The 27573-nt window shown below is 59.4% G+C and overlaps 1 protein-coding gene across 2 annotated transcripts in view; it reads left to right on the forward strand.

Annotated features, from left to right (window-relative positions):
* Positions 1 to 24863, forward strand: part of HSF1 (heat shock transcription factor 1) — an 81480-nt gene extending 56617 nt beyond the window's left edge. Inside the window, exons 5-13 of one of the 2 annotated variants that reach the window (XM_074578097.1) lie at positions 902 to 977; positions 1379 to 1440; positions 2863 to 2959; positions 6622 to 6758; positions 8816 to 9049; positions 19102 to 19207; positions 19387 to 19452; positions 22308 to 22377; positions 23638 to 24863. In XM_074578097.1, coding sequence (XP_074434198.1) covers positions 902 to 977; positions 1379 to 1440; positions 2863 to 2959; positions 6622 to 6758; positions 8816 to 9049; positions 19102 to 19207; positions 19387 to 19452; positions 22308 to 22377; positions 23638 to 23843 — 1054 coding nt within the window. In that variant the 3' untranslated portion in view covers positions 23844 to 24863. The remainder of the gene's footprint in view (positions 1 to 901; positions 978 to 1378; positions 1441 to 2862; positions 2960 to 6621; positions 6759 to 8815; positions 9050 to 19101; positions 19208 to 19386; positions 19453 to 22307; positions 22378 to 23637) is intronic. The other variant, XM_074578098.1, reaches the window with a different exon arrangement.
* The last annotated feature ends 2710 nt before the right edge of the window (positions 24864 to 27573 follow it).

The following is a 27573-nucleotide window of genomic DNA, read 5'->3' on the forward strand; positions in this document are numbered from 1 at the left end:
TAAAAAAAGCTTGAAATGGCTGGTTTGCTTGCGGGGGGCCTCTGGCGACGAGGTCGTGTCAGAGCTGCAGTCGCACAAAGGTATGACTTAAACCATGTCGCTGGCGAGCTCCTTGGGGCTATGACTTAAACCATGTCGCCGGCGAGCTCCTTGGGGCTCTGGTAGCCTTAAGAATCAGGGAAAGTGTTACGGGTTTATTGCTAATTCCTCCGTTGTGTTCACAGAACGCGCAAACCCGTCCTTGCTCTTTTCATTCCTATGCATAGAAAAGCCAAATACGACAGAGTTCTAAAAAAGCATCTCTAGAGTTTGGGAACTGGCGCTGCGGGGAGAAAAATGAGAGGGGTGGGCGCTGCGCGGCTCCTCGGCGCGGTGGTCGCGCAGCCCGCGACCGTCCCGACGCGGCCCAGCTCTCTGCCCGGCCGCGGGCTTCGCTGCTCCGTGGCTTTCCCCCCCTTTCCCCCCCGCCTTCTTGTCTCTAGAGAAGCCGATTTATAACCGGCCCCGCGTGCACCTGGGCCAGATCAAGGAGATTGAGCTCGGTCACCGGGGGCCTTTCCACAGGGGCACAGTAATGGCTCGTAGCAGATGTGAACTGCTCGTTCTCCCCGGGTAAGGCTCTGTGTTACTGCCCACGTGTGAATAGCTGCCGGTTCTGGAGCCGCGCAAGCTGAAATGACGGCAAAGCAAAGTTAATGAACGCAATTTCACCCGCGCGCCCCAGGAGGTTGTAAATGAGCCGGTATCCGGAGATGTCGGCAAATCCCCTGCTGCAGTTTTCCAGCTTGCCCCGCGCTTTATTCGCTCCGCCTGAGAGGCTGCGGGTCGGTTTGTTGGTTGGGTTTTGTTGTTTTGTTTTGGTTTGGTTTTTTAACTCAGATGGCTTTTTCTTCTCCCGCAGCGAGAACGAAGCGTTGTGGAGGGAAGTGGCCAGCTTGAGGCAGAAGCACGCTCAGCAGCAGAAAGTTGTCAATAAGGTAAATCCTGGTTTTCCGGACAGAGAGATCGGGACGCTCTCGTGTTCGCCTGTGCGGTGATGTCGTGACCAGGCTGGGATCGATGGGATGCAGCGGCGTTAATTCTATTTAGGAAGAATTTTGCACGCTGCGTTTTCTCCCCCTTAACCGTGACGTGCTGGAAATCCGGCGGGGAGAGGCTAAATTCGGGCTGGCGGTGCTGCAGCGCAGAGCGGGCTTTTACCCTCGGCCCTCACCCTTGTGCTCAGAGCTGCCGTCAGCCCTCTGCCCTGTCCCCCCGTGCCCGGCTCTGGCTCCGCTCCCAGCGCGGGGACCGAGTGGTCCCGCGGCTGCTTCTGTCTCCGCGCCGATCCAAGGCCTGTGCGCGCCCTAACAGCTTCTCCTTTTTTTTCTCCTCACAGCTTATCCAGTTTTTGATTTCATTGGTGCAATCCAACCGTATTCTTGGGGTGAAGAGGAAGATGTAAGTCTGCATTTCTACATCCCGATAAAGATTCCCTGTCTGAGAGAATAAAGAGAGGATCAGCAGAGTGGGTCCCCCAGGTCTCTGTCTTCTCTAGCAGCCTTGCCAGCGGGGTAGGACTGGGCATCGTGTGAGCCTTCCAGTACTTGCTCCAGCCAAAACCACCTAACCCTGCTACGCAGCCGATGCCGAGGAGGGTTTGCCATCCAGGCCGCATAAGCCCGCGCAGATCCCCCGTTACAGCTCCCCCCCGCCCTGTGTGAAACCGCTGCCGCGCTAAAGCAGCGCACGCGGGGAGGGCTGGGGTCTGGCGCTGCCGCCAAAGTTCTGTCTCACACCGAAAAGGAAAAGCTGGACCATCCAGCCCGGCCTCTCGCCGTCGCAGGCTGCTGTGACGCCTTCGCAGCCTGTCCTCAAACGGGCTGCGGATTATTTTGCCCCTTGCTAGTTGTGCTGGATGACCATTCAGTACCTAAGTACCGTAAGCGATTTAAGAACAATCCCAGGCTAATTTGTTTTGGCCGGTTAATAGTTACTTGGTTTCGCCCCAGGATTGTGCCGTACCACGGTCACTTTTCCCTCCTTCGCTTGTACAGACGGTTCTGCTGTTGGCTCTCGTCTGACCCTCCCCTAAGCTGAACGGGCCCCGCTCTTCCACTCTCCTCCTGCGAGGTGGGCTCCTCACCCACCTGATTTTTCGCGGGTGTTCACGTACGAACTGGCAGCCGCTCTCCTGTCTGTCTGCTCCTGCCCCAACCCTGTCCCGTGCTGCCTGTCGAACTGCAAGGCTGTCCCTTTGTGTTTGAACCCTGCCCAGCGGCACCATATGGCAGACAACACCGCAGCGGGCTTGATTATTATTAATGAAGATAGTGGTTTATACGGTGATAATGTCCAAGGCATGCTGAAATGATTTATCTCGGAAGGAGAAAGAGGTTTCTCCACAGTACTCGAGTACGTGAAAAGGGCCGCAGACGTGGTCGTGTCACAGCTGACCACAAGTAATCCATCTTTGGAGCAGTTGGCCATGGAGGAGTGAAGCCAAGCAGAGCGGTGACAATACAGGCCTGCAGAAGGAGGCGACCGGGGTCTATAAAGAAATCCTCGGAGGCCTGAGCTTTTTACATTTCTGCTCAATAGAGTGGCAAAATGTAGCCCAGGGGCTGGTCACGGGGGCTCGGCGTGTTCCTCAGTGTCGTGGGGCTGGCCTGCTCCGCTGGCCCGACACAGCCACCGCCCCCCCGCCGACCGTGGCCACTTGCCCCTTCAGGGCTCCCAGACCTGGGGACAAGGGGTGGGATGGCCCCTGGGGTGGGCGCAGGTCCCCATTTCTGGGGTTGGGGCTCTGCCGGGGAGAAGGGGTGCCCGAGAGCCGGTGCCGGCAGGGCGGTAACTCCTGTGGTGGTCGGGAATCTTTTGCAGCCCCCTGATGTTGAACGACAGCAGTTCAGCACATTCCATGCCGAAATACAGTCGCCAGTACTCCTTGGAGCACGTCCACGGCTCATCCCCGTACGCAGTAAGTACGCCTGGCCTTGGAGAGGGGGACAAGGACGCAGCTTCGTGGGGAGGGACCCGTTTTAGGCTCTTCCCCAGCTGGTCTTGCCTTTGTGCAACCGTTCGCTCACAACCCCTTTGTTTCGTTTGGCAAAGTATTTTAAGGTGGCAGCTGCGTTCTGGCTTAGCCAAGGGGGGAGAGAGCTGTTGGCTGGTAATTCTCCGCGATGGTTGGGATGGGGCCGAGGGTCTGGCTTGCAGAGCAAGCGAGGAACTATCTGAATTCCACTGAAAGCAGAGATGGGTGGAAGCGGTGCCTTCTTGCTTTGCTCGCTTGGTCCACGCTGGCGGTTTCGTCACAAACAAAACGCACCCGGTGTCGATCCCTGCTCAACGTTCGCTCGTATCGCCTAATTAACGCGTGGCCGCAGATGATCAGCGATATTCCCTCCCAAGAAGACTGCTCGCCATCAGGGAAGGTGGTGTGGGTCAGAGCCTGGCTGAGACACGGACCTGGCGTAGCAGAGCCCCGAGCGGTGGGAGCTGACTGGGGTCCGTGGAGGTAGGGAGCGAGGTGGGAAGAGCACAAAGCCAGCCGGTGCTCGTGCGCAGAGTCGTCCCCGGTGTGGGTGAGGCTGTTGAGACGAGAGAGCGAGGCGGTAGCTTTCGAGGTGAAGGGATCTCCTGCAAGACGTCGTCAGCGTAGAGTCCAGGAGAAAGGAGCTCGTGGTTGGGCGTGGATGTCGATGTTCAGACCTTGGCCTCGTTGGGGTGGGTGCATGCCGTGCCTGCCTAGCTCCGGGCTGCACCTCGCCCGGGTGCCTGACGCCGTGTTCTAGGAGGAGTCTCTAAATAAACGTATGCTCCAGACTCGCCTCCAAATTGCCGCTGGATCCCACTGAATCCTGAGGTTTTGTCTGTGCTCTCCCGTCCTTCCGATGTGCTGCTTCCCCTGACTGTTCAGTGTCCAGCCAACGCGAGGACTCTCTTCCAAACCCGTTAGGGCTGGCCCCGAACCCCCTTTCAGATGGGCTGCAGACTTGCTCTTGCGCGCGTCGAGTCTGCTCGGCCTCGTGAGCGGCGGAGGGGAGCGGGGGTCGCTTGCGCTGCTATTTCCCTTTCAGCCTGATAGCTGCACTGTGCCCGCACGCAAACCCCGTTGTCATGACACTGCACGATGCTTTCGGTGCCGAGAACTGCCCCGTCTTGGTGCCGGGCAGGTCCTAACCTGCGAGCTCTGACTTCCCAGGAAGACTGGGGGGCTCATCCCGTGTCCCCGGAGCTGGAAAGCCGCCTCCGTGGCACTGCTGAGGGTGAGCTGCCCGGCTCGGCACTTACGGCTGATGGGAGAGGTGCACCACTTGGTCACTGTGTTGCTTTAAATTGTCTCAGGCCTGTGTAAATCCACTAAATTTCACGTCTTGACCCAGTTGTTTTCCTTTGAGATGCTCTGCTTGACCCGGTTCCTACCAGTGTGTGCCCTGGGGAACTGCACCCCTTAAATTCGGGGCGTCTCTCTTGGTCTGCGCCTGCTGCTTGCCTGGCACAGGAAAACCAGCCGTTATTTGGTGGCCAAAGCTGTTGCTTGAATCAAGATTCTTCTTCATACTGATCCTCTGGCGACGCGGTCGTCCAGGAGCAAGGCTTTACAGCTGGGAACACAGCTGAGCTTTCGTACCGGCTGTTTGGAGCGAAATAAAAGCTGTCCCCAATTCCGCGGTATGATCCTGCCCGTGCTGCCGCAGGGACGTCCTTTTGGGAACGGCGGATTCAAGCCGCTGGCCCCTGCCATCGAGCCGCCCTGGTGCGCCAAGGTGATCCCGGTGAATTTTTTAGCAGAGAACGGAAATAGCTAAGCCCCATTGAAGAGCTCTCCTGCAGTCGGACCACCCTCTGTGGCAGCTCTCTGTTCCCCTTCCAGCTCCCCTCTAATCCTGTGATCTCTTTTTTTAAAAGCGCCTTTATTCTTGCACGCGGCAAATAACTTAACGCAGAACCGCCGGGAGCTCTTCCCGGTATTGCCGGAGTGTCCCAGTTATGGGAAACGCAGGTGTCATCCTTTCCCATGCTTCAGCGTTCGTGATTCGCAGCTCCGGACAGACCTCGGAAATGATCGTTGGGCAATTTTTCAGAGCCAGCTGCCAGCGAGGAGGCTGGATCCCGACGCTGACATAGGCCTGGCTTTGACAGTGAAAAAAAACCCTGACGTTTTCACAACGAGACAGTGAAGGTGGCTTCAGACCTTAGTGGGGGTGAGACATGGGTAGTCCTGACCTTGGCCGAGCTGAGATCCGTTAGCGTAGTGCTGGTGTAAGTCACGTTACAGTGCGTGCCGTACAGGAGAGACGGTCAAATATTTATCTGCAGGTAAGGACGGGCCGGGGTTTTCTCTGGGTACCGCTCAGTGTTCCCATCACTGAAGCGCCAGGAGCTGGCTCCGAAGGAGGGGAGTGAGCGAGATCACGGATCGGCTCAAAGCTAAGGGAGAATTCTGAGCAGAATCTCATTTTTCCCCTCCAATACCGTGTCCGTTTTGGGCCCCTCACGACGTGAAAGACATTGAGGTGCCGGAGCGGGTCCGGAGAAGGGCAACGGAGCTGGCGAGGGGGCTGGAGAAGGAGGAGAAGGGTCTGGAGAACTTGTGAGGAGCGGCTGAGGGAGCTGGGGGTGTTCAGCCTGGAGAAAAGGGGGCCGAGGGGAGACCTTCTCGCTCTCCGCAGCTCCCTGAAAGGAGGGGGCAGCCAGGGGGGGTCGGGCTCTTCTCCCAAGGAACAGGCCACGGGACAAGAGGAAACGGCCTCCAGTTGCGCCAGGGCAGGTTTAGGATGGATATTGGGGAAAATTCCTTCATGGAAAGGGTTGTCGGGCGTTGGAAGAGGCTGCCCAGGGCAGTGGGGGAGTCGCCATCCCCGGAGGGATGGAAAAGCCGGGCAGACGCGGTGCTTAGCGATATGGTTTGGTGATGGCTTTTGTCAGCGTTGGGTTGATGGTTGGACTCGATGATCTGAAAGGTCCCTTCCAACCCGGGCAATTCCCTGATTCTGTGATTCTGTCTCTTACCCTCTATTCTCCTCGTCCCCCGTGGTTTTCTGACTCCTGGGTGCACCTTCTAATCTCTAGTTTGCTTTGTGTCCTGGCCTGACAAACGCTGACCCACGAAGAGGAGAGAGGGTTCGGGCTCACTCAAACGTCTCAATTAATTTGCTCCTGAGCAAGTTCGATACCAAAATGCAACCACGCCATGTTGCTCTTACCAGCCGGGAAATCTTGCGTGTCTTACATCTGTAGGTCTCAGCCGTATGAATTTCAGCTTTCAGTTAAGAAAAAAAAAAAAAGAAGAGTTTTAGTGGAAGGGGATAGATTAAAATCTGGGCTTCTGAAAACCCAAGCGTTGGATGACCCAGAAAAATAATCCAGTATTTTTACGTTTTTAATTCCGTTATTTCCAAGAAAACGGAGTTCACAGAGCAGAAGTCCTCATTTTATTTGTTTCGGTAGTGCTTTGGGTTGGCAAAAGTGCATTTCTAGGCATCGTATTGAGCCCCACGTCGCCTTCTTCCTTGGGTGAGTCGGGATTTTGGTCTGTTGTGACGTGCCTCCTCCCGCTCCATCTCCCCGTACGTGGGACGGCGTGGGGTACGTGCCTAGTGCTTCACACCGCGAATGCTCTGATTGTCATTTCAGGCTTCTTCCCCAGCATATAGTGGCTCCAACCTGTATTCCCCGGATTCTTCAGCCAACTCTGGTCCCATTATCTCTGACGTGACCGAGCTAGCCCAGTCCAGCCCTTCGGCATCTCCCAGCGGCAGCCTCGATGAAAGGTAAGCTCTTGCTCTCGTAAAATCTGAAACTATCTGCGTGAGGAGAGTGTGTTTGCCATGGAGCCGAGTAGTCAAACACCGTTATAACGCGCCTCTGCTGTTAACGAATCCCCCGTGAGAAACAGCTGGAAAACTGCAGAGCCCCTGGTACGGGGACGTTCAGGGGGTTTGAACTCCCTAAATTGGAGAGACATGGATTTGACAGATGGACCGCTCGGTGGATAAGGAATTGGCTGGATGGCTGCACTCAAAGGCTCCGGGGAGACCTTCCAGCCCCTTCCAGGCCCTCAAGGGGCTCCGGGAAAGCTGGGGAGGGACTCTGGAGCAGGGAGGGGAGCCACGGGACGAGGGGGAAGGGTTTTAAACCAAAAGAGGGGAGATTGAGATTAAAAATAAGGCAGAAATTCTCCACGATGAAGCTGGTGAGCCCCTGGCCCAGGCTGCCCAGAGAAGCTGTGGCTGCCCCATCCCTGGAGGGGTTCAAGGCCAGGTTGGACGGGGCTTTGGGCAGCCAGGTCTAGTTGAAGATGTCTCTGCCCAGGGCAGGGGGTGGCACTGGGTGGCCTTTAAAGGTCCCTTCCCACCCAAACCATTCCACGATTCAGTCCCACTTCCCGTGCCAGGACTTCACAGAAAGTTGGACCTGTCCCTCCAGGATAGCCGTGTTCAGGGCACTGCCATCTCAGCAGATTTTTGTTTGGTTGGGTTTGTTCGGCTTTAATTCTGTTTTCCAAAGAACGCTCGCTCCTCTGCCTGCCCCGTCTAGTGTGAACCTGTCTTGGGGCCGGGGGAGGGGGGGGTGGGGGGTGTCACTGTTTGGTTTCTACCAGAAACCATCTTCCTTGGCCTGTCTGTGAAATTCCCGACATCCCAGGAGTGGGGATAGCTTTGCCCTGCCCTGGGAGCAACAGTGACAGCTCTGTCCCAAGCCGCACGGGTGAAGCGCCTGAGAACCTGGGGCAAACACAGGTCAGCCAGCGCCCGGCGGCCGCGTTCGCAACTCCTTCGGCTTTACGGGCGCTGGCGGAGGCGAGAGCTGCCCCGGGGTGCCGTAGGTAATCCTTAGCCTTTTGTGTACCTCTTCCGAGGCTGTTCTGCCTCAGCTGTCGCCCCTCGGTGCGGCCGCAGCCCCCTCTCCCCGCTCCCACCGAGCGTCGGCCGCTCTCGGACTCTCTGAGCCTCCCCAGTGCTCTCCCAGCTCCTTTTTTCTCCCTCTTTAATAGGTTATTCCTGGCATTGGCACTTCCCCCGAGGTGCTGAATCACCCGCAAATGCCATTTATTGCCTTTAATACCCTCTGCCAGGAACACTCGCTCTTAAATATAGACCATATGTTTGCTTAATGGCCCCTTTCTCTGTCCTTTTGTAGTCACTGTCCTTTCCAGTAGGACTGCCTGTGCCCCTTACACCCCCAAATCGGTGAGTTTGGTGAAATTAAGGCTGGCCAAAGAAGCCGCCTTCCCTGCCCGTAAAAATAGTACGTGGGAAGATGCCGGTGTAAAAGGTCGATCCCCCCCGAAAGGAGTCGCTCCGCTGACCTTGCGGGAGCAGTTGAAACGCCGCAGCCTCTGCTCCGGTGACGGTTACGTCACGCACGTCTCGGTGGCGGCTTTAAAAAAGGGTGTATACGCTCTGCTTCCTTCTGTGCTGTTTAGACGACGTCCGCATCAAAAGCCGTATTGTTTTAACCGGACTGTTAAGGAAAAATTCCTCCCCCCCGCCCCCGACTCCTTCCAATATCTTTGCCTCTACGGAGCTGCCTGCCCGCCCGGACTGAGCGGCCTCACAAAGCTTTAGCCCCCCCCGAAATACGCTGAGGTTGCAGTAACGGCAGGAGACGTTGATGTGTCGGGGGAGCTGATTAGGACGGGAATCAGGGCAGAAGTATTTAGGTGCTCGTTCAACCTCTTCTTCGTAGCCGACTCCGGAGGCTTTGCCTGTGAAAAGGCAGCAGCGGTCGCCAGGGTTTTTTGCCCCGTTGCGTGGAAGCGGATGTTAGAAATCGAGGATGTGGTAGTGTGAGATTTTTTTACCGGTTTTCTTTCTGTTTCTCTCAGGAGTAGTCCTGTGGTCCGTATCAAAGAAGAACCCCCTAGTCCCGCCCGCAGCCCCCAGGTAGAGGAGGCCAGCCCCGGGAACCCTCCCGCCGTCGAAACTCCTCTGTCCCCCTCCACGTTCATCGACTCCATCCTGCAGGAGAACGAACCCAGCACTACGACGGCTGCAGCCGGCGACAGCACCACACAGCCTCAGCCCCAGGAAAAGTGCCTCAGCGTTGCCTGCCTCGACAAGTAAGTGCCGTGCCGAGACCGGCCCAGCTCAGGTCTTGCCAGCCACCCCGCCGCTCCCTACCGGGACGCTTGAAAAGACGCTACCGACCCGGGCTTCCAACCAGCTTAGGGAGCAAACGCGATCCTTTGTCCGAGGAGGTCGCCTCTGGCTCTGAGCGCGGCCCTCCCTCCAAGTGCCAGGGGAAATATTTTGCCCTCCCGTCCCTCTTCTGCTTTGCAGCGGTGAGCGTAGCCCGGCACCCGACCCCGCGCACGGAATCAAACCCCCTGCCCGGGGGACCCGGCGCTCTGCCGCCGGGGGCCGCGTGGGATGCCAAAAGAAGAACGGATAAAAATTGCTGGGCTAAATAAGGGCTTGCTCAAACTGCCTGCTCCTCCAGCGTAGGAAGGAGTCGCTGTAAGATCAGCTGTGTTTCGTCTCAGACCCAGCGCATCCTCCCAGCGTAGAAGCTGCCGCGTTGTATTTGCGGTCCAAAGGCACACGCTGCAAGCGGCTTCCAGTATCGCTTGCCGGAAGCTTTAATCCCCGGGGGTTTGCCTGTCGGTGAGACTCAGAACCGCTGCGGGCAGCATTTCTCCATCAGCCTTCTCACTGTAGCACTGCCCCTGGGGTGTCCTCTGCTTCTGCCTCTCCCAGCTGCCCTCCAAATTAATAAGCTTTGCATTAAACTCTCGTTTGCCCACCTAGTTCTAGTCATGGTGAAAACGTCCTTCCACTCGGCCCCTTTACTCCCTGGGACACGGCCGGCATCAAACTTGGGCTGGACTCCGTGGGTGGCAGGCTGAAAGCCGATGGGTAGCTTTTTTATTCGGGATCGGATGCGTCGTCTCATGTCTTTTATCACCACACAGTGCTCACAGAGGCAACTGCAAGCGTTGGGATGAAAAACCGGAGAGTTGTTTGTCCCTATCGAGCTGCCAAGAGCTTCTCCCTTGGCCCTACCGAGATCTCGGCCGCTTCTCGGATCTCAGCCCCTTCCCCCGTGTTCTGGGGAAAACAGAGTGTCGGAATTAAGGTCTTCCCTCCCAATGCCAGGACAGACTTTCTGTCCTTCGAGCATAAAAGCAATTTGGAGAAGACGCGGTTAGTGTCAGGGTCGTGGAAGGCAGCAGCGAGCTCTTCTAGCCGGGAGGCCGCTACGGACCCACGCACCCGAGGCGATGGTAGCGTGCCACCTGGACGTGAGCGTGATTGCTGCGTGAGCCACCGCTTTCCAGAGCTGTGGCGTCACAGCTCTAGATGGGAAAGGCACAAAACCTGGGGAAGAAGCCCAGAAACCTGGGGAAGAAGCCCAGAAACCCAGGGAAGAAGCCCAGAAACCCGGGGAAGAAGCCCAGAAACCTGGGGAAGAAGCCCAGAAACCCGGGGAAGAAGCCCAGAAACCTGGGGAAGAAGCCCAGAAACCCAGGGAAGAAGCCTTTAACGTCCCAGGGGGAAGGCTGGGGTGTTCACCGGTGTCCACCGGCACGGCACAGCGCCGTGGAGTGGCCTTTGCTGCCTTCACGCGCGGAGTCAGGAGACGCCTGCTCCCTCCGCCCTCCTGGCCTTGGAGGAGATGTTTGTCTGTAGCTTCGCCTATTTATAGACCTGTCCAGGGCGCTGCAATTTATCTCGCCGAGACCAGCTCTCCTTGAAGAGAGACGGGTTTTATTGTACGGCTCGTCAGAAGCTGAAACCGGCCATTTAAAAGGGATTAGAAATGGGGGGGGGGGAAGTGCCGCTGAGAGTGTCTCTGAGTTATTAAGGACTCTCGCAGGCTGTGCAGAAGCAGGCAAAGGACACAGAAAACATTTACCCCCTGGCCCTGCGGAGGGTGAGCCCCGGGCTTCGTCTGGGAGAGCTTCTTAGAACCGCTTAAAAGAAAGGGCTTGTGCTTCCTCTTCTTCCGGCGCTCTCTCGCGCCCGCGTTTTGCGAGCGCCACCGTGCTTCTCTCGTCTCGTCGTCGTCAGCCCCCCTCGCGGCACGGGGTTGGGACTAACTGATCTGTAAGGTCCCTTCCGACCCAAACCGTTCCATGATTCTATGATTTGCCGTTCCTGTAGAGGGCATTCCAGACGGAAGGGATCAGGCCAGTAAGCGTTCCCAGCCGTGCCCTGCCCTCGGCTCCTCGCCGGTTTGCCACAGGAGTTTGTAGAAGAAGGGCCGTAGCGTCCCGTGGTGGAGCCCCTGGGCACGCAGCGCTAGGCAGAGCGTAGCCGTTCAGCAGAAAAATCCGTCCCGGCCCCGGGGAACGTGCAGGGAAGGTGTAAGTGATAAAAGGAAGCCCCAGCCTCCGCTTTTCCCCGGGTTTGGCTGGTGTGAGCATTGTGCCTCAGCATCCCTGCGTGCAGCGTTGTTCCTTGGGGGTTACGTTGGGATACTCCCTGGATCCTCGTATGCCAGAGGAATGTAAACTCGGAGGAGGTGGTCAGTATTCCCAGCGTGCCGAGGCATCCTTACCCGATGATTTTCCCCTTCTTTTTCCTGAGGGAGTTGGAGTTGGAGTTGTTCAGCCTGGAGAAAAGGGGGCCGAGGGGAGACCTTCTCGCTCTCCGCAGCTCCCTGAAAGGAGGGGGCAGCCAGGGGGGGTCGGGCTCTTCTCCCAGGGAACAGGCCACGGGACAAGAGGGAACGGCCTCCAGTTGCGCCAGGGCAGGTTTAGGATGGATATTGGGGAAAATTCCTTCATGGAAAGGGCTGTCGGGCGTTGGAAGAGGCTGCCCAGGGCAGTGGGGGAGTCGCCATCCCCGGAGGGATGGAAAAGCCGGGCAGACGCGGCGCTGAGGGACGCGGGGTAGCGGTGGGTTTGGGCAGCGCTGGGTTAAGGGTTGGACTCCATGGTCTGAAAGGTCTTTTCCAACCCAGTCACTTCTATGATTCTGTGATTCTGTGACGTGGCTGGAGCTACCCCGCGTCTGCTTGAGCGGAGCAGCAGTGGAAGGCTCCAGGGAGACCTTCGTGTGGCCTTCCAGGACGTACAGGGGACTTAAAAACGGGGAGAGACTTTTTAGCAGGGCTTGTAGTGATTGGACGAGGTGTAACGGCTTCAAACTGAAAGAGGGGAGATTGACATGAGATCTGGGGAAGAAATTCTTGGCTGTGAGGGTGGTGAGCCCCTGGCCCAGGTTGCCCGGAGAAGCTGCGGCTGCCCCATCCCTGGAGGGGTTCAAGGCCAGGTTGGACGGGGCTTTGGGCAACCTGGGCTGGTGGGAGGTGGCCCTGCTCAGGGTAGGGGGTGGCACTGGGTGGCCTTTAAAGGTCCTTTCCCACCCGAACCACTCCGTGATTCTGTGATTCTAAGCCTGCCAGCAGTCGTAGGTGCCCAGTGGGACGTGGAATGACCAGAGCACAACTGCGCGGAGATACTGAGCCGGCAGAAAGGACGACTCGCTAATGGAAGTGCTGGCAGAGCTCTTTCGAACGGGCAGGACGCTCCTTGTCACGTCCCCGGGGTTGTCAGACCTGCTTCAGAGTCTTCTCCTCGCCCCCTGCCAAGTCCTGCAGCCTCTCCCCGTGCCCCGTCCCGCTGTCGGCGCTCAGTGCTTGCTCCTCAGGCTTTGGCGCCAAAGAAGCCGCGTGTCCTGGCGCTGCACCGAGGACGTGACGCTGTGCGGCGCCCTTTCTCCGAGGCTTCTCTTAAAATCCCGGGAGTTTGCTCGTTGCGCGGAGACGCAGCTAATAAGGGAGGTGTTTCCTGGTGTAGGGGACTTGACGGTGTAGCAGGGGTGCCCAAACGCCGCTCACTAGACCCGGGCACTGACAGCCTGCCAAAGGAGGCTCAGCGCTACCTGGTTTTCATCACATGGAGCATGTTTTGGTTGTTCTGAAATTTGCTGGAGAAGAGCAGCCCGTAGGACCGCAGGTCGCGGCGGGCGGCGCCTCTGTGTGAGCCAGGCGGGCTGTTATTTAATCCGCAAGGCGTCCTTTGTCCAAGGGAATTTCATTCGAACGGAGAATTGCCTTCGTGTGACCCGCGGCGTTTCAGCAGCAGGCGACAGTACCGAGGCTCAGGCAGTAAAAGGGAACGTTTGCACGGAAACGCTCGGCGGTGTCGCCCAAACGTTGTCCGCCCTCCACCCGGGGACCCCCGTGAGCCGCTTTGACGAGAGCCAAAGCCCACCGCGTGCTGAAAAGCATTGGCACCTGCGTTATTAACGTCACACGCGTATCCCCCCCCCCCCCGACGTTGTTAACGTGACGGGTGTCTCCCGCAGAGCAGCAGGTCGCTGTCAGAACGAAGCGCGGTGTGCTGGTGGTGTCCCACGGCTCCGCACCCCCTTCGAGGTGACAGCGGCAGCGGCCCCCCTCAGTGCCACCCCGCGGAAGTTAACGCGGTGGACCCGCCTCCGAAGTGGCGCCTCTTGGCCGAGAAACTTCGAACCGAGCTTGGCTGTGCTGTAACGAGCCCGTGTGCTGTCTTCACTTGCTTTTGCGGGGCTGTTTGGGGTTGGGGTTTTGTTTGTTTGTTTGTTTGTTTGGGGTTTTTTTGGGGAGGGGGCACTGCCCCGCAGCGCCTACCGCGCCGCTTACAGCGCTGCCGCACGGGTCGGTTCACCCTTCTCGCCTCCGAACGTAACAACCCTCTCGTTCCTGAAAGCGCCCGATGGTGTGCCCTTCGAATCTGCTGTCCTCTTCTCTTTGTATTTTTCAGTTTGACTCGCGCTTCGCAGATGTCAGAGGTCACTCGTCTTTGCCCCGGTTCTTCCTCTTCCTCACTTCATTCCAGATCGCAGCAAGGGTTAGCATTTCCGTAGCCGCTTTTCCCGCCCCCCAGCCTTGCAATCCCGGGCGAGAGAGCGGAGCCGGGGCCGGGGGGGGAGGAATCACCGCCCCGGGTGGGGAGCTGCCGGTGCGCTGCCGGCAGCTTTCCTGCCGTTCTAGGGAGAACGTCAGGAAGGAAAAAGCTCCCTCTCAAAATCGGCGCCCCGTGGCAGGCGCCTTGGCCGGCTCAACGCGGCAAGCGAAAATACCGAGTGGCCAGCGGAGGCTCAGCCGCTTCGCGTCCTTTTAGGTGGTCTTGGCAGGGGAGGGAGGGAAGGAGGGAGGGAAGCCTGCTCTGCTCTCCTCCGTGTTGTACCTGGTTTCGATGAACGGAAACTCCAGCCCCGAGAGCTGCCGGTTTGGTGCCTCCCGCCAGCACAAAATTTCACGCGCCTCGGGAACAAAGTGGCGCGTTGGAAAGCGAGGGGAGCCGGGGGCCGGAACGACTTTCCTGATGCGTTTCCCGGTTTTTAGGATAATGACAGAACAATGAAACTTCCCACCACTGCAAACCTGACCGCCCACCAAGACGCCGTTCTAAGAGTGCTTTCCCATAACAAAAAGCATCCCGGAACAGGAGAAAACCCGTCTAAAAACCATCCCAGATCAGGAGAAAATCCGTCGAGGCCAGTATCCCGTCTCCCACAGTGGCTAACAGTAGAACCCTAGGAAAAACTAGATGAAGTGTTGCCCTTAAATACTTTTAGATAACGTATGGAACGACGCAAAAGACAAACGTAGTCTGTCCGGAGCTAAACTGCGTTCCTAAATCGGTGTCTCGCCCCCACCCCCCCCTCCTCGAGGGTTATGCCAGAGCCGGGAGCCGCAGGAGTCGTCGCTCAGCGCTCTGGTGGTCGGCAGCAGGCTGGTGGGACCCGCGTCCTGCTGTCCCGCGCCCCGAGCCCGTTTCCCCAGGTACGGACAGACACACCGTGATGACCCGGAGAGAGCGCGGGGTCCAGGGCACGGCTTTTTCCCTACGTAAATGTGATAATCGTTGCCAAACTGCTCCGTCTTCTTTAGGAAAGGGAGCATTGGGAAAGGAAAGCAGTACGGGGAAGAAAAACACCTCCGCGCGTCTTCGGTGCTTCGGAGTCGGAGGACTGGGGGTTGCTGGTCACCTAGAAGCGTCCCGGCGCCCAGTGGGTCGTTTCTGGGAAATAACCAGCAGCCTGCACTGGGTAGGGTTAAGGGATGGGGAGCCAGGCTGGTGACGCTGGGAGCTGCTCCCCGCTAAAGCCCTGGCTGTGCCCGAGGGAGATCCGAGGACCCCACGCCGGAGCTCAGGAGCTCCAGGTCCTCCCCTGGGAAGGATGTTCTCCTCGTGGCCGTGGATGGCGGCGGTGCTGGGCTTGCAGGCGGCCGCATCGCCGTAACGCAGGCGGCAGGGGCAGCGGCAGGCAGCGCTGGAGGCAGCGCAAGGGACTGGCAGATGGAGTCATCGGCGTCCGTATCAAAACCTTGCTTTTCCCCCAGTAAAGAGCCGCTGCTCCTGACTACCAGCTCAACTGGTTCCCAGCGGAGGGAGAGGCGGGTCGCCTGCTTTCTGCTGCCTCGCGTCAGTCATTACAAGGATGGCCCGGGTGACGGGTTTGGCACAGCGTGCCCTGGCTCGCTCGCCTGGTGTCCAGGGCCACCGTGGCATGAGCATCAAACACGTCTTTCTGCCGGGGAAGGGAGGCAGACCCCCGGAGAGCGGATCCGTTGAGTAAGAAGGTGCTATTTTTACATAGCTGCTCCTCAGCCCGTAAAACGGCCCACACAGAGCGAGACCACCCCCGGCGCGGGCTGCCTCTCGTCACTTCATCAGCTGGAAACGCAGACGGCGAGGGGCTCGCGAGAGCCCGCGCTCTGCGGGGCCGCCCCGGGAGCCGAGGAGGCGGCGCTGGAGGAGCGAGACGGCGCTGCGTAGCCGGGGTTTGGTAATTCTTGCGAGGTGGTGGGGCAGCCAGAAAGCGGAGCGAGACCCGGGGAGCTCTCTGCGAAGACGCATGGAGCCTGGGGACGGTCGCTGTGACGGGGAAAGCGGAGCCAGGGCGTGCGTTTAGGACAGGGTTATTCTTCACCTCCCAAATCTTTCCGCTCCCCCTTTTCCCTGCACATCCACACACCTGGGGACGGGCAACGCTCTTCTGTGTCAGCGTCACCCATCCTCTGTCATCAGTCCTGTGTCCGTCACGTCTTCCAGGGATTCTGCCGTTAGTTTGCAGGTGATGCGGGTTACGTGGGACACAGCGATTCGGTGGGAGCCTCCTGTCGGAGCTCCCTGTCTCTTCCCCCCCCCGGTTGATGCAGCCCGGTGCCGACGCTGCTGCTGGTTCCCCCCACTCCCAGAAAGCCTGTCCTGCTCTTCCGTGAGGCTGTCTCGGGGGATCCCAGAGCTCCTGGCCTCTTTCCTCAGCTCGCGGGGCTCAGGCTGCTCCTTGGGGCTGTCGGGCTTTCGGGACACGGGCACGGACCTTCCGGAGCCCTCAGCCCCCAGCGTCTCAGTGGCAGCACCCTCTGATCTCCTGGAGACACCGGTTCCTCTTGCTTCAACCCACAACGCGCTTGGAAAGTGAAGGAAAACTGTATTCCTCCAGACAATTTTTTTCCCCTGCTCTGCGAGTGTTTTTTGATGGCAAACCAAGCCTGGCGTCGGATGTAGGGACTGAGCAGGACCTGCAGGGACGGGGTCACCTGCCAGCAGTGCTGGAACCAGACCCCAACTACCCATTCCCAGTCCGACGTGGAAAACAGCGGCTCAGAAGCCCCTTTGCTCCTTCTGCAAAGGAACGGGGAGACTTGCTTCGGAGGTCTGGAGTTTGCCGGCAGTCTAATCCTGCTTGTCACCTTTTGTGTGGTCTGGATCGTACCCCGTCCCCAGAGGGGTGGAAGGAGACGCTTGTCACGGGTGGGGTTTCTAAAGACGCCTTGGCTGGGACCGGCCCGTTCCACGCTGCTGGGACGTCCCTAATTGTGGGATTGCTGAACGGACCTTATAATCCGTCAGAGCATTTCAGGCGCTGTGCCGTGACGACTTGGTGGTGGAGTCGCCATCCCTGAAGGTGTTTTAAGACTCGTTTCGACGTGGTGTTAAGGGATATGGTGTGAGGGAGGACTTTGTAGAGTGGAGATGATGGTTGGACTCGATGATCCCAAGGGTCTTTTCCAACCTAAATGATTCTATGATTCTTGGGAAGTCACTGAAAAACTTGGAGGGGTCATTTCTTTGCAACGGGTTCGTGGATCTTCGTTGTCAAACAGGAGTTCCAGACCTCTGCAGCTCCCGCCTGCCCGCGCGGGAGAGGTGAGGCAGGAATGTGTTCACGGGCTGCGTCTTTCCTTGCGACCCCAAGCACAGGATTCCCAGAATGTGGATATTTGCTGTTCGGGCGGGATGGTGGTTGCTGCTGCTGGGCTTTCTGAGCTGCGACGTGACCTTGCGGCCCCTTTTTCGTTTTCTGCAGCCGTGACAAAACACGCTTGATTTCGTAACCTTCCTGCTGTAGGATGAGAACGTAAAACCTGCGGAGTGGCCCCGAGGAGGTTCATTGGAGGTGCATTGGCCCGTGGGCAACTGAGCCGGGCAGGGACGTGGACCTGCCGGTGCTGGGGCTGAGTCGGGTGTTGGCAGGACCGCGCGCGGGCTCGGGGACGCTCAGTCTCCCAAAGGGATCATCGCAGGAATGCTCCTCCGCGGGATGCCGGTGGCCAGCGGTTGCGGGGGGACAAACTCCGCGGCGGGTACGGAGCCTCGGAGAAGAGCAGCAGCTTCCTGGCGTTTTTCTAATTTACGTGAGGCTGAAAACTGCAGCTTTTCGGTTCGTCTCGTGCACGTCTGCCCGCGCCTCTCTGACATCCTCCTCTTCAGCTGCCAGCACCGGGGCTCCCTCTGCGGGACCTGCGCCGCTGGTCCCTCCCGAGCACCTCCAGCAGCCAAAAAGAGCCTTGCGAGGGCAGAGAACGTGGTGGATCCGACGCAAGGGCCGTGCCAGAGCTGACAACCGCAATGAACTGAACCTGCTACCGCCAGTGTCGCCAAGTTCAGGGGCTTTTCCTGGATCAGACCCCGGGATTCTAACAAACAGGACTGGTTTTCCCGCAGGCGCTCTTCAGGGAGCCCTGAGGCTTTTTATTAGCACCGTGAGGTTTTTGTCACCCACTTTTCTCCTCTTATCCTGAAGCACCAGGGACACAAACGCCGCGAGCGCCGGGGAACCGGAGAACGAGAGGGTGCGGGGTCGGTTCCCCACCTCACCGTCACCTCTGCAGCCCGCGCTGTCCCCCTGCCGCCCGGCTGCCCGTTCTCTGGAGCTCAGTCTCGCAGCCCAAGGTTTTTTAAGTCAGTCAGAAACAGCCTTTGCCGGGATTGCTCGTGCTCTGCCCCCCGCTTTGGTCTGCAAAGTTATCCCGGAGCTCTGTAGGAGGGAACGAGCCACGTCCTCGGAGCTGGCCTGGCTTGTGAGCTTGGCACCTCCGCGCCATCCATCCCGGCACGGTGCCCGGTTTCCAGACGGCTACGGAGGGAGCCCAGCTTTGACGAGAGACCGGCTTTCAGTGGCGAAGGTAGCTGAGAGGAATGGGGACCGTTAGTCCTCATCCTGGGCTTGCCGTTGGCCAGCCAGTGAGCTGGGATTCCCGGGGGAGCTTGGTGCTTCTCCCTCCGCCGTGCGCAGGGCGGGATGCGGCGGGAAGGTTTGTTTGCCCGGGTACACGGACGCGGCTTTAGTTCTCTCTCCGGATGAACAAATAACGTTTTCCCCCTTGCCGGTCCAGACGCGAAGGGTTTTTCTCTGGCCAGCAATGGTCCCTGTGAAGCCTTTCCCCCAAAGCACGTTGTTGCAGGGCAGGAGGTTTGTTCCCCTTCCCTTGTCATCCCTCCGCAATCCCAGCAGAGGCGGTCCTTGCCTTTGGACTGAAAAAGGGTCCGAAGCTACTCGCTGTAAGGACGCAGCTGCGCCGGGATCCCTGGTGGTCACCAAGCCCCCTCGCCGCGGAGCCGCAACGGCCCGCCGAAATCCCGGGATTTCCTAAGAAATTCGCCGTTTCTCGTTCGTCTGGTTTCGCTCGGCCTCAGGACCTCTCGGGGAGAGGAGTCCTGGCGGTGTCCGCGCAGGCTGAGCGGAACGAGGGAGAGCGTCGCTGCCGGGTCGTGCCAGCGCACCGGCTGGCTGGTGCCTCCGCAGAGCCGGGAATCCCGACCCCGCTCTCCCGCGGGGCTGTAGGAGGGTTGTGGTCCCCGAGGGTGGATAAAGTCCCCTTAGTAGCCCAGGACCTGGGAGCGGCTTCCCGGCGCTGATGGCCTGCGTTCCTCTTTCTTTTGCGCAGGAATGAACTCAACGACCATCTGGACACCATCGACTCCAACCTGGATAACCTTCAGACGATGCTGACCACCCACGGCTTCAGCGTAGACACGAGCGCGCTGTTAGATGTGAGTATCCCGCTCCCTCCCGCCCGTCCTTCCAGGAGCCGGGCCCCAGCTGCGTCCCGCGGTACCATGTGCGGGGGGTTTGCGGTGGCAGATGGACCACGGTAGCTTCGACCGTGAATTTCCACAGCACGCCTGGGTTTGCTTTCTTTCCCTGCACTAATCATTCTTTCCTTTGGCAGCTGTTTAGCCCTTCAATGACGGTTACAGACATGAACCTTCCCGACCTGGACAGCAGCCTTGCCAGTGTGAGTAGCTGTTAAAAATCCCTCCATGCGCACACAGCTGCCAGAATGAAGTGTGTCCTGCTGTTCCGCAGCAGCCTCTCCGTGTGATTAAAGGAAGGCTCTGACAGGCTCTGAAGAGTGTCCGGGCCAGCTCCGGCCCGAAGGGAGGGGATGTGGGAGAGAGGAGGAACGCGGAGCCCTGCGCCGGCTTGGGGAGCCGCCGGGGGGGAAATAATTCAATTAGCACTGCGGCTTTCTCTGAGCAGCTCATACGGAGAGCAGGGCTACTTCATCATTCATACGCGGTTAATTAGGTGCTGAGACTTCCATCTCTCCTGTGAGCTCTGCCCCCTGAACGTGGAAGTGCACTGAAGCCCGGAGAGCTGCATGTGGTTTCCATAAACCCTCCTTTTGACTTTCGGAAATCGTCAGGGGGGTTTCTCAAGGCAAACTCCATCATGGGCCGTCTTATTTTATTTACTTGCGTATCGTCAGCGCTGAACGCCGTGCGAGGCACTGACGCGGGCTCTCCTCGCGAGAGCCAGCGTCGCCTGATAAAATGTTTTTCCGTTCGTTAATGGCGACGAGTCGAACGCAGCATTTCGTGGCTGCGTTGAGAAGGCGCTCGGAGCAGCGGGGTGGAAGTTACGGTCAAAACCGGAGGGTCCCAGACCCTCAAGAGTAGCCAGTAGCCTGATGACCGGAGTGCTCCCGGGCTGGGACAGAGCCAGGTCCTGCTCCCTGCCCTGGCTCGGAGCAGCGTCTTCAGCCCCGTTGTTCTGCCAGCGCCGGGCACGCTCCGGCCCCGCTCTGCCCCGGGGACGCGGATCCGTATTTACGCAAAATGGAACAACTCCCTGAGAAAAAAGCGAGAGGGGAGACCCAAGACAAAACACCAGCCTGGGTGCTGCCCTGGGTGCAGGAGAGGGCGACTGCTCCGGATCGCACCAAGCGGGAGGCTCCTGGTCCAGCTGATGCAGAGCGAGAGACCCTCAGCCGGTCTCTGACCCCTTTTTCCCCCTCCTCTGTTTTTTGGGTTTTTTCTTTATCTGAAAAAACACAAAGGGATCTTGTGGGGTTTTTTGGGTTGTTTTTTTTTTCCCCCCGGTGCAGAACAGGAAACATCTTGAAAGTTTTTGCGAAACAGGAAAGCCCGGATTTAGTCTCCTTGCTGGGGACCTTGCGGGCCCGCAGGTGATGCCGCGCGTGCTCCTGGGGCGGCCGGGAAGAAGGCGTTGAATGCCGGTGAGGGAGAGCGCGGACGGCACCGTGCCCCTCTCCACGGGGCACCGTGAGAGACCTTGGGGCTTTTCCCTAAACCGAACAATTCCCACCAGCTCTTTTGGGGTACACCTTGCCCTGCGCTAGAGTTGGGGGAGGGGGGCGTTAAAATGCAGAGCGGGAGTTCACGGCCGGTAATTCCGCAGCGTCTCCGACGCCTGGACGTTTCTCTGCTTTTTTTTGCTTCTTCCCGGTGGCTCGCCGGATTCTTTGGGCGTTCGCAGGGGAAAAAGGGCTGTAGGGGGACGGTGCAAAGGCCCGGAGAAGCGTTTCGCGCGTGCGCGGACCAACACCCGCCCCAAAAGTCGTTGAACGCGAGTTTCCGACTGACTGGAGGCTCTGCTGGGGCTGGCTGGGCAGGGAGAGCAGGACGAGGGATTAGCGGGATTCGGGAGGAGAACGTGAGCCGCGAAGATTTCGGTAACTCAGAAATGAATTACTTCGCGGCGTCGAGCTGGGAGTTACCCCGTAGAAAACCTGGAAGCGGGATTTACTGAAGGGGTCCTTTGAAATTTCGCGGCTTAGCTCTCCGGCTCAGGTAGGGTTTGGATGGAGGTCGCTTGGCTGTTGTTTTTCTCTGCTCTATAACGTTGGGTTTGTCGTCACCCAGCCGTCACCCCCCCCCCCCCCAGAACCGCCTGTGCTGGCTGTAGCCGAGCTGCGGCGTTCCTCACCTGCGGCCAGACGCTCGGTGCAGACCCGCGCGCTTCCCAAACGGCTCCCAAACGGCTCCCAGATGGCTTTTACCCAGCGCCAGTGCCGAAGCGGTAACAAAAAATGCTGGGTACACGGTTAAATACTCGCTAAGGTGACTTTTCCACGGCAGCGGTTGCTGTAATAAGCAGCCACGGGATTATTAGCTGGCTGTAAATCCGGAGAGGGGAAGTGATCCCGCAGGAGAGTCTCTGCCCGAGCGTTATTTTCCCGGCTCTGGGATCAGCAGGCTCAGCGCCGCGGCCCCCGGCCACGCTGGCTCTGGCAGGGCTCCCCCCCCCAGCCCCCCCCGATTCGGCAGCGAGCGGAGCTTCTCAGGTGGGCAGAGCGGGTTTCTCCCGCTTCCAAAGTTTTTCTCCCGCTTCCAAAGTTTTTCTCCCTTTAACACTCACGCCTCAGCCCTTTCCGGCCCTGTCGCGCCCGTGGGAGACGGGTGCGAAACGGGATCGTGTCCTCAGACCAGCTTGCCGGGACCTGCGGCTCCCGGGTGCTTTAGTAACTAGAAGACTTCCGATAAATAGAAGTAAATTTAAAAAATAAAATAAAACTGCGTCCCGAAGGCTTTCCCTGGGATTTTAGATCCCGAGACGCAGGGAGGCTTCGTGCTGTGATGGAAGGGACCTGCGAGAGCAGGGTGACGCGCGCCGCCTGGGAGCTGGAACGCTGCGCCGGGGCCGGGGTCGGCACCGGGCGCGTTCGCCCGACGCCGCGTAAACCTCCGGGGATGTCTCTCTCTGCCTCCGCGCGGTTTCGAGACCGTACATCGCGGCTCGCCCTGCGCGGTGCGTGCCTGGGGGTCAGCGCGGGGCGGGCACGGAGAGGACCCTCGCACCCCTGAGCCGTGCGAGGCGCTCACCCGTCCCCCCCCTTTCTCCCCGCAGATTCAGGATCTCCTTTCGTCCCAGGAGCAACAGAAACCCACCGAGACGGAGGCCAGCGCAGCGGACGCAGGTACCAGCAGCCGGCTCGGCGTTTTAAGTGACTCCGTTGCATGAGAACCCTGGCTGCGGCGAAATCATTTCTCCTCCCAAAAAAGCGTTTTTGGCTGAGGGGGCTGAGGCTGTTGAGCGTGGAAAGGAGAGGATGGAGGAGGATCTTAGCTGCGTGGACAAATCCTTGGTGGGAGGGAACGAAAGCAGAGGGAGCCAGGCTCCCCTCGGCGGTGCCTGGGGACACGGCGAGGGGCCGTGGCACAAATGGAAACGCACGAAATTCCATCAGGACACAAGAAAAGGCTTTTTTACCTTGAGGGTGGTCAAGCTCTGGCACAGGCTGCCACCCCGGGAGATCCTCAGACAGGGTCGGCTCCGGGTGGCCCTGCCTCGACACCGGGGTCCAACCGGACGCGCTCGAGGTCCCGGCTCGTCCCAGCCCTCCTGGGATTTCTGTCTGCGTGGAATGGCGTGGGCTGTCACGGTGCTGCTCCTCCTTCGTGGCAGCAACCCCAGTCCCAGGCTCTGCGTCTCGCAGCCTGGTCGGGGCGCTCTCCCCGTGCTCTCCGTGTGTCCCCGGTCCCTCACTGCGTGTCACAGAATCACAGAACGGTTTGGGCTGAAGGGACCTTTAAAGGCCACCCAGTGCCACCCCCTGCCCCGGGCAGGGACACCTCCCACCAGCCCAGGTTGCCCAAAGCCCCGGCCAACCTGGCCTTGAACCCCTCCAGGGATGGGGCAGCCACAGCTTCTCTGGGCAACCTGGGCCAGGGGCTCACCAGCTTCATCACAGAGAATTTCTTCCTTGTTTTTAATCTCAATCTCCCCTCTTTGGGTTTAAAACCCTTCCCCCTCCTCCCGTGGCTCCCCTCCCTGCTCCAGAGTCCCTCCCCAGCTTTCCTGGAGCCCCTTGAGGGCCTGGAAGGGGCTGGAAGGTCTCCCCGGAGCCTTCTCCAGGCTGAAGCCCCCCAACTCTCTCAGCCTGTCCCCAAGGGAGAGGGACTCCAGCCCCGCGATGTCCCAGAGATGAGGCTGGAACCCTGCTAAGGTCCGATTCTCGTTCCTTTGCTCACGTACCGAAAGGCCTTGCCCAAGTCCGGGTGTCTCCGGGCTGGAGCGACGAGGAGCGCCGCCTTCTTGCAGGCGGTGGGGAAGCGGTTGGCGGTGGTGGTTTCGAGAGCGAAACCACGTCGCCCTCGTTCCTCTCGCCCGCTGTTGGCTCAGCCCCCTGCCCTCCCCAAAAGCCTACCCTGACGCCAACCCGGCTCTCTCCTTGCAGGCAAGCAGCTGGTGCACTACACGGCCCAGCCCCTCTTCCTGGTGGACTCCAGCGCCGTCGACATGGGGAGCGGGGACCTGCCCATCTTCTTCGAGCTGGGAGAAGGGCCCTATTTCACGGACGGAGACGAGTACTCGGAAGACCCCACCATCTCCCTCTTGTCGGGGACTGAGCAGCCCAAACCCAAGGACCCTGCGATATCCTAAGGCCCCCCCGGGGCAGGGCGAAAAAGAGGAAGAGGAAGAATACGCACTAAAGGGAAATCCAGCCGTCAGCCTCCTCGCTTTGCACAGAACATTGAAAGCTCTAAACACCCTCTGGTTCGTGTTTGCTTCCCCCCGGCGCTGTGAGGATTTCATTTGTGTGTGTGCTTAACGAGGTGTTTTGAAACCTGCTTTAGATTCCAGCCACCCAGCGCTCCTCCAGTTTGGCGGCCGGCAGCGACGGAGGAAGTTGGGGAGGAAGGAGGAGGGAGGGCGGGGGGGAGGGGGGGGTCCGGGCTGTGCGAGAAGCCCCCCACCCCACCCCACCCCACCATCCCGTGGTGATGGCCCAAACTACCGCGGAGGCCGGGACGGGCACCACCGCGGTTCCGGTGAGCGGTTGGGAGAACCCGGAGAGCAGTCGGCCGGTCGCCCCGTCACGCTCCCGTTTCGTCCCCACCGACGCCGGCGGGGCTGGGGGGGGACACGGCCGCGGCGAAGGCCCTTGGAGGGGGACGGGGGGGAGCTGCTGCCCCCGGGGCCGGGGAGCGGGGTGCTCGCCGGGTGGGCAGGCGACGGGGGGGAGCTTTTCTGAGGAAGGGGGTTCCCCCACCGCCCCCGTCCCCTTCCCTCCTCGCCCCCCGGACAGGCGGATGCGATGGTTTTTAAGAGAGAAATAAAAAAGTTTGCCGATGTGGCGCCGGTGGGTTGGATCCCGTTGTGGTCTCTGCCTTGCGGTCTGATCCCCCGGGGGGGCTCGGGGTGCGCCCCGGAGCCCGGTTCCGCCTTCTCTCGGTTTTATTTCTTCTTGCTCTGTGTGTTTCTTTTTGTTTGTTCCTTTTTGGGTTTGTTTTCCTTTTGCTTAGCAGTAAAAATTTGTACATTTACACTTCAGATTGTTAATAGTAAAAACTGTATTTTGAATTTTTACATGAGAGAAGAAGAACCCACTTCTATCTATATATATATAAATATCTCTCTATATATATACATACAAATATATATAAAACAAATGCTCTGTCACCTGGTGGCTTTTCTATGGTTGAAAAAAAGCTTTATTTTTGTCATCCGTTGGGGAAGCGGATGGGAGAAAGGTCCAGGAATTGCCCGTCGTGCCCCGGGACGCACCGTGCGGTGCCGGTGCGGGAGCCGGAGGTGTCACCGCGCACCCCGCGCGCGGGTGTCGCAGTCCTGCCCTGGGGCTCCCCCTCCTGAATCCCGGGCCGGGGCTCCGGGGCTGAGTTTTCCAGGATATTTCAGCGGAGGAGACGGCAGTGGGGCCCGCGTAGACACGCCGGAGGTGTGCTGGACGCTGCGCGCTCCTTTTAGGGGTGCTTTTTTTTCCTCAGAAAACCCATAAAAAATACCTTCGTTATGTTCAGAGCATTCAGACCTCCCTCCGTCCCGCTCTCCTCCGCTCGGGGGTGGTCGCTGCTTGGTCACCGCGAAGGCGTGGAGGCACCTCGGCGTCGGGTTCGACCGTAGCCGTGCAGCAGGTTGGACGTCGGGACAAGCCGGTGTCTTCTGCCGCCCGGGCTCCGTCTTCGAGGGCAGCGGTGGCGGCGCCCAGGAGCTGCTTTACCCGAGATCCGTTGGGTTCCTGCCCTTCCCGACGAGACGAGAAGTCGCGCTGGGCCAACCTGTCACCGTCACCTCGTCCAAAACGCAGTCCGTGGAGGACAGGAACGCCGGAGTCCCACAGGTGTCAACGCACACCCTGAAACGCACCGTCGGGGACCGGGTGCGGGTGGTGCCGAGCTCGAAGGCGAAGTCCCCGTTGTCCCTCACTGGGCGCCAAAATGGGTTGGGGGCCAAGTTGTCTGCTTTGGGGTCTGACCCAGGGAGGGGGACACGATGGTGCGTCGTGGGGCCAGCGCATCTTGATGCGCCATCGTGTCTGCTTTAGGCAGGTCACTCGTTCGTGCCGTTGAGCGTCTCCTGCCCACGGGAACGTGCTGCCTGCTCCGGGGCTGTCGCGGTGACCCGCTCTGCCGTTACCTTCGGAGCTGCGGGGCAGGGCCGGTGCCAAATGTCTTCTGTCCCATGGGCTGGACGCTCTGCTGTGCGGGGACATCAAAGAATGGTTTGGGTTGGAAGGGACCTTCCTTGAAGATCATCTGGTTCCAATCCCCCTGCCACGGGCAGGGACATCTCCCACTAGGCTTTGAGCAACCTGGTCTAGGTGAAGATGTCCCTGCCCATGGCAGGGGCTTGGACTAGATGGTCTTGAAGGTCCCCTCCAACCCAAACCAGGCTGATCCTGTGATGTCCCCACACAGCAGAGTGTCCAGCCCATGGGGTGGGAGACATTCCACACCAGACGCCTTCTCTGGCTCAGTCTGGCCTTGGCTTGGCCCGCTCAGAGGTGGTGTCCCCTCCGAATGGTGGTGGCCTGTGCTCCTCCTCTCTGTTAGAGCTTGAAATCGCTCCACTTACAGCTTTCTCCACGTTCTGCCTTCGGCTTTGCTTTGCCGGTTGTTTCCCCAGCGTTGTCCGCCCCACGCGGCTGAAGTCGTCCCCTCCATGGACATCTGCTCTGCCAACGCTGGGTTCATCTTTGGGACCGAGAGCTGTGCCAGGAGACGGGAATTGCCACGGCGAGGGGAGGATGGCGAATTCAAGATGGGACCTGTGTGTGCGTTTGCCCAAAATCACCTGATTTGCAGGTCTGTGGTGCCGTGAGCTCGGCCCGTGTCATGGCCAGGGGCCCCAGGTACATGGCGAGAAGGATGAGGGAGCCTCAAGCCCTGCCTTCAGGATTGATGTGGTGCTGGAAAACCATCCCGTTGCTTGAGAAGGTCGTTATAGAACCATGGAATCATGGAATGGTTTGGGTGGGAAGGGACCTTTAAAGGCCATCGAGTCCCACCACCCTGCCCTGGGCAGGGACACCTTCACCGGCACTGAGTTGCTCCGAGCCCCGTCCAACCTGGCCTTGAACCCCTCCAGGGATGGGGCAGCCACAGCTTCTCGGGGCAACCTGGGCCAGGGGCTCACCAGCTTCATCGTGGAGAATTTCTTCCTTATTTTTAATCTCAATCTCCCCTCTTTGGGTTTAAAACCCTTCCCCCTCCTCCCGTGGCTCCCCTCCCTGCTCCAGAGTCCCTCCCCAGCTTTCCCGGAGCCCCTTGAGGGCCTGGAAGGGGCTGGAAGGTCTCCGCGGAGCCTTCTCTTCTCCAGGCTGAACCCCCCCAGCTCTCTCAGCCTGTCCTCCCAGCAGAGGGGCTCCAGCCCTCCCGGCATCTCCGGGGCCTCCTCCGGCCCCGCTCCGACGCCTCCGTGTCTCCCCTGTGCTGAGGGCTCCAGAGCTGGAGGCAGGCTGGGGATGGAGGGGTGGAGAGCAGCCCTGCCGAGATGGACTTGGTGGTGATGGAGGGGGAAAAGCTGGCCATGACCTGGCAGCCCGGAAAGACGCCCCCATCCAGACCCTCAAGGGGCTCCGGGAAAGCTGGGGAGGGACTCTGGAGCAGGGAGGGGAGCCACGGGATGAGGAGGGACGATTTTAAACCAAAAGAGGGGAGATTTAGGTGAGATATTGGGAAGAAATTGTTTGCTGTGAAGGTGGTGAGCCCCTGGCTCCGGGTCCTCCGAGGGCCGCAGGAGCCCCTCGCTCCGGGCGGGCCGTAACGATCCCAACTAATCGTGTGTGACGCGGGCGGGCGGCTCGCATGATCTCATCCCGGCTAACGAGGGAAATGGCTGGACTGGAAAATCTCCCCCCGCCCCAGTAATT

The sequence above is a fragment of the Larus michahellis genome, chromosome 2 (assembly GCF_964199755.1).
Source record: "Larus michahellis chromosome 2, bLarMic1.1, whole genome shotgun sequence".
In the NCBI taxonomy this organism is placed as follows: domain Eukaryota; kingdom Metazoa; phylum Chordata; class Aves; order Charadriiformes; family Laridae; genus Larus; species Larus michahellis.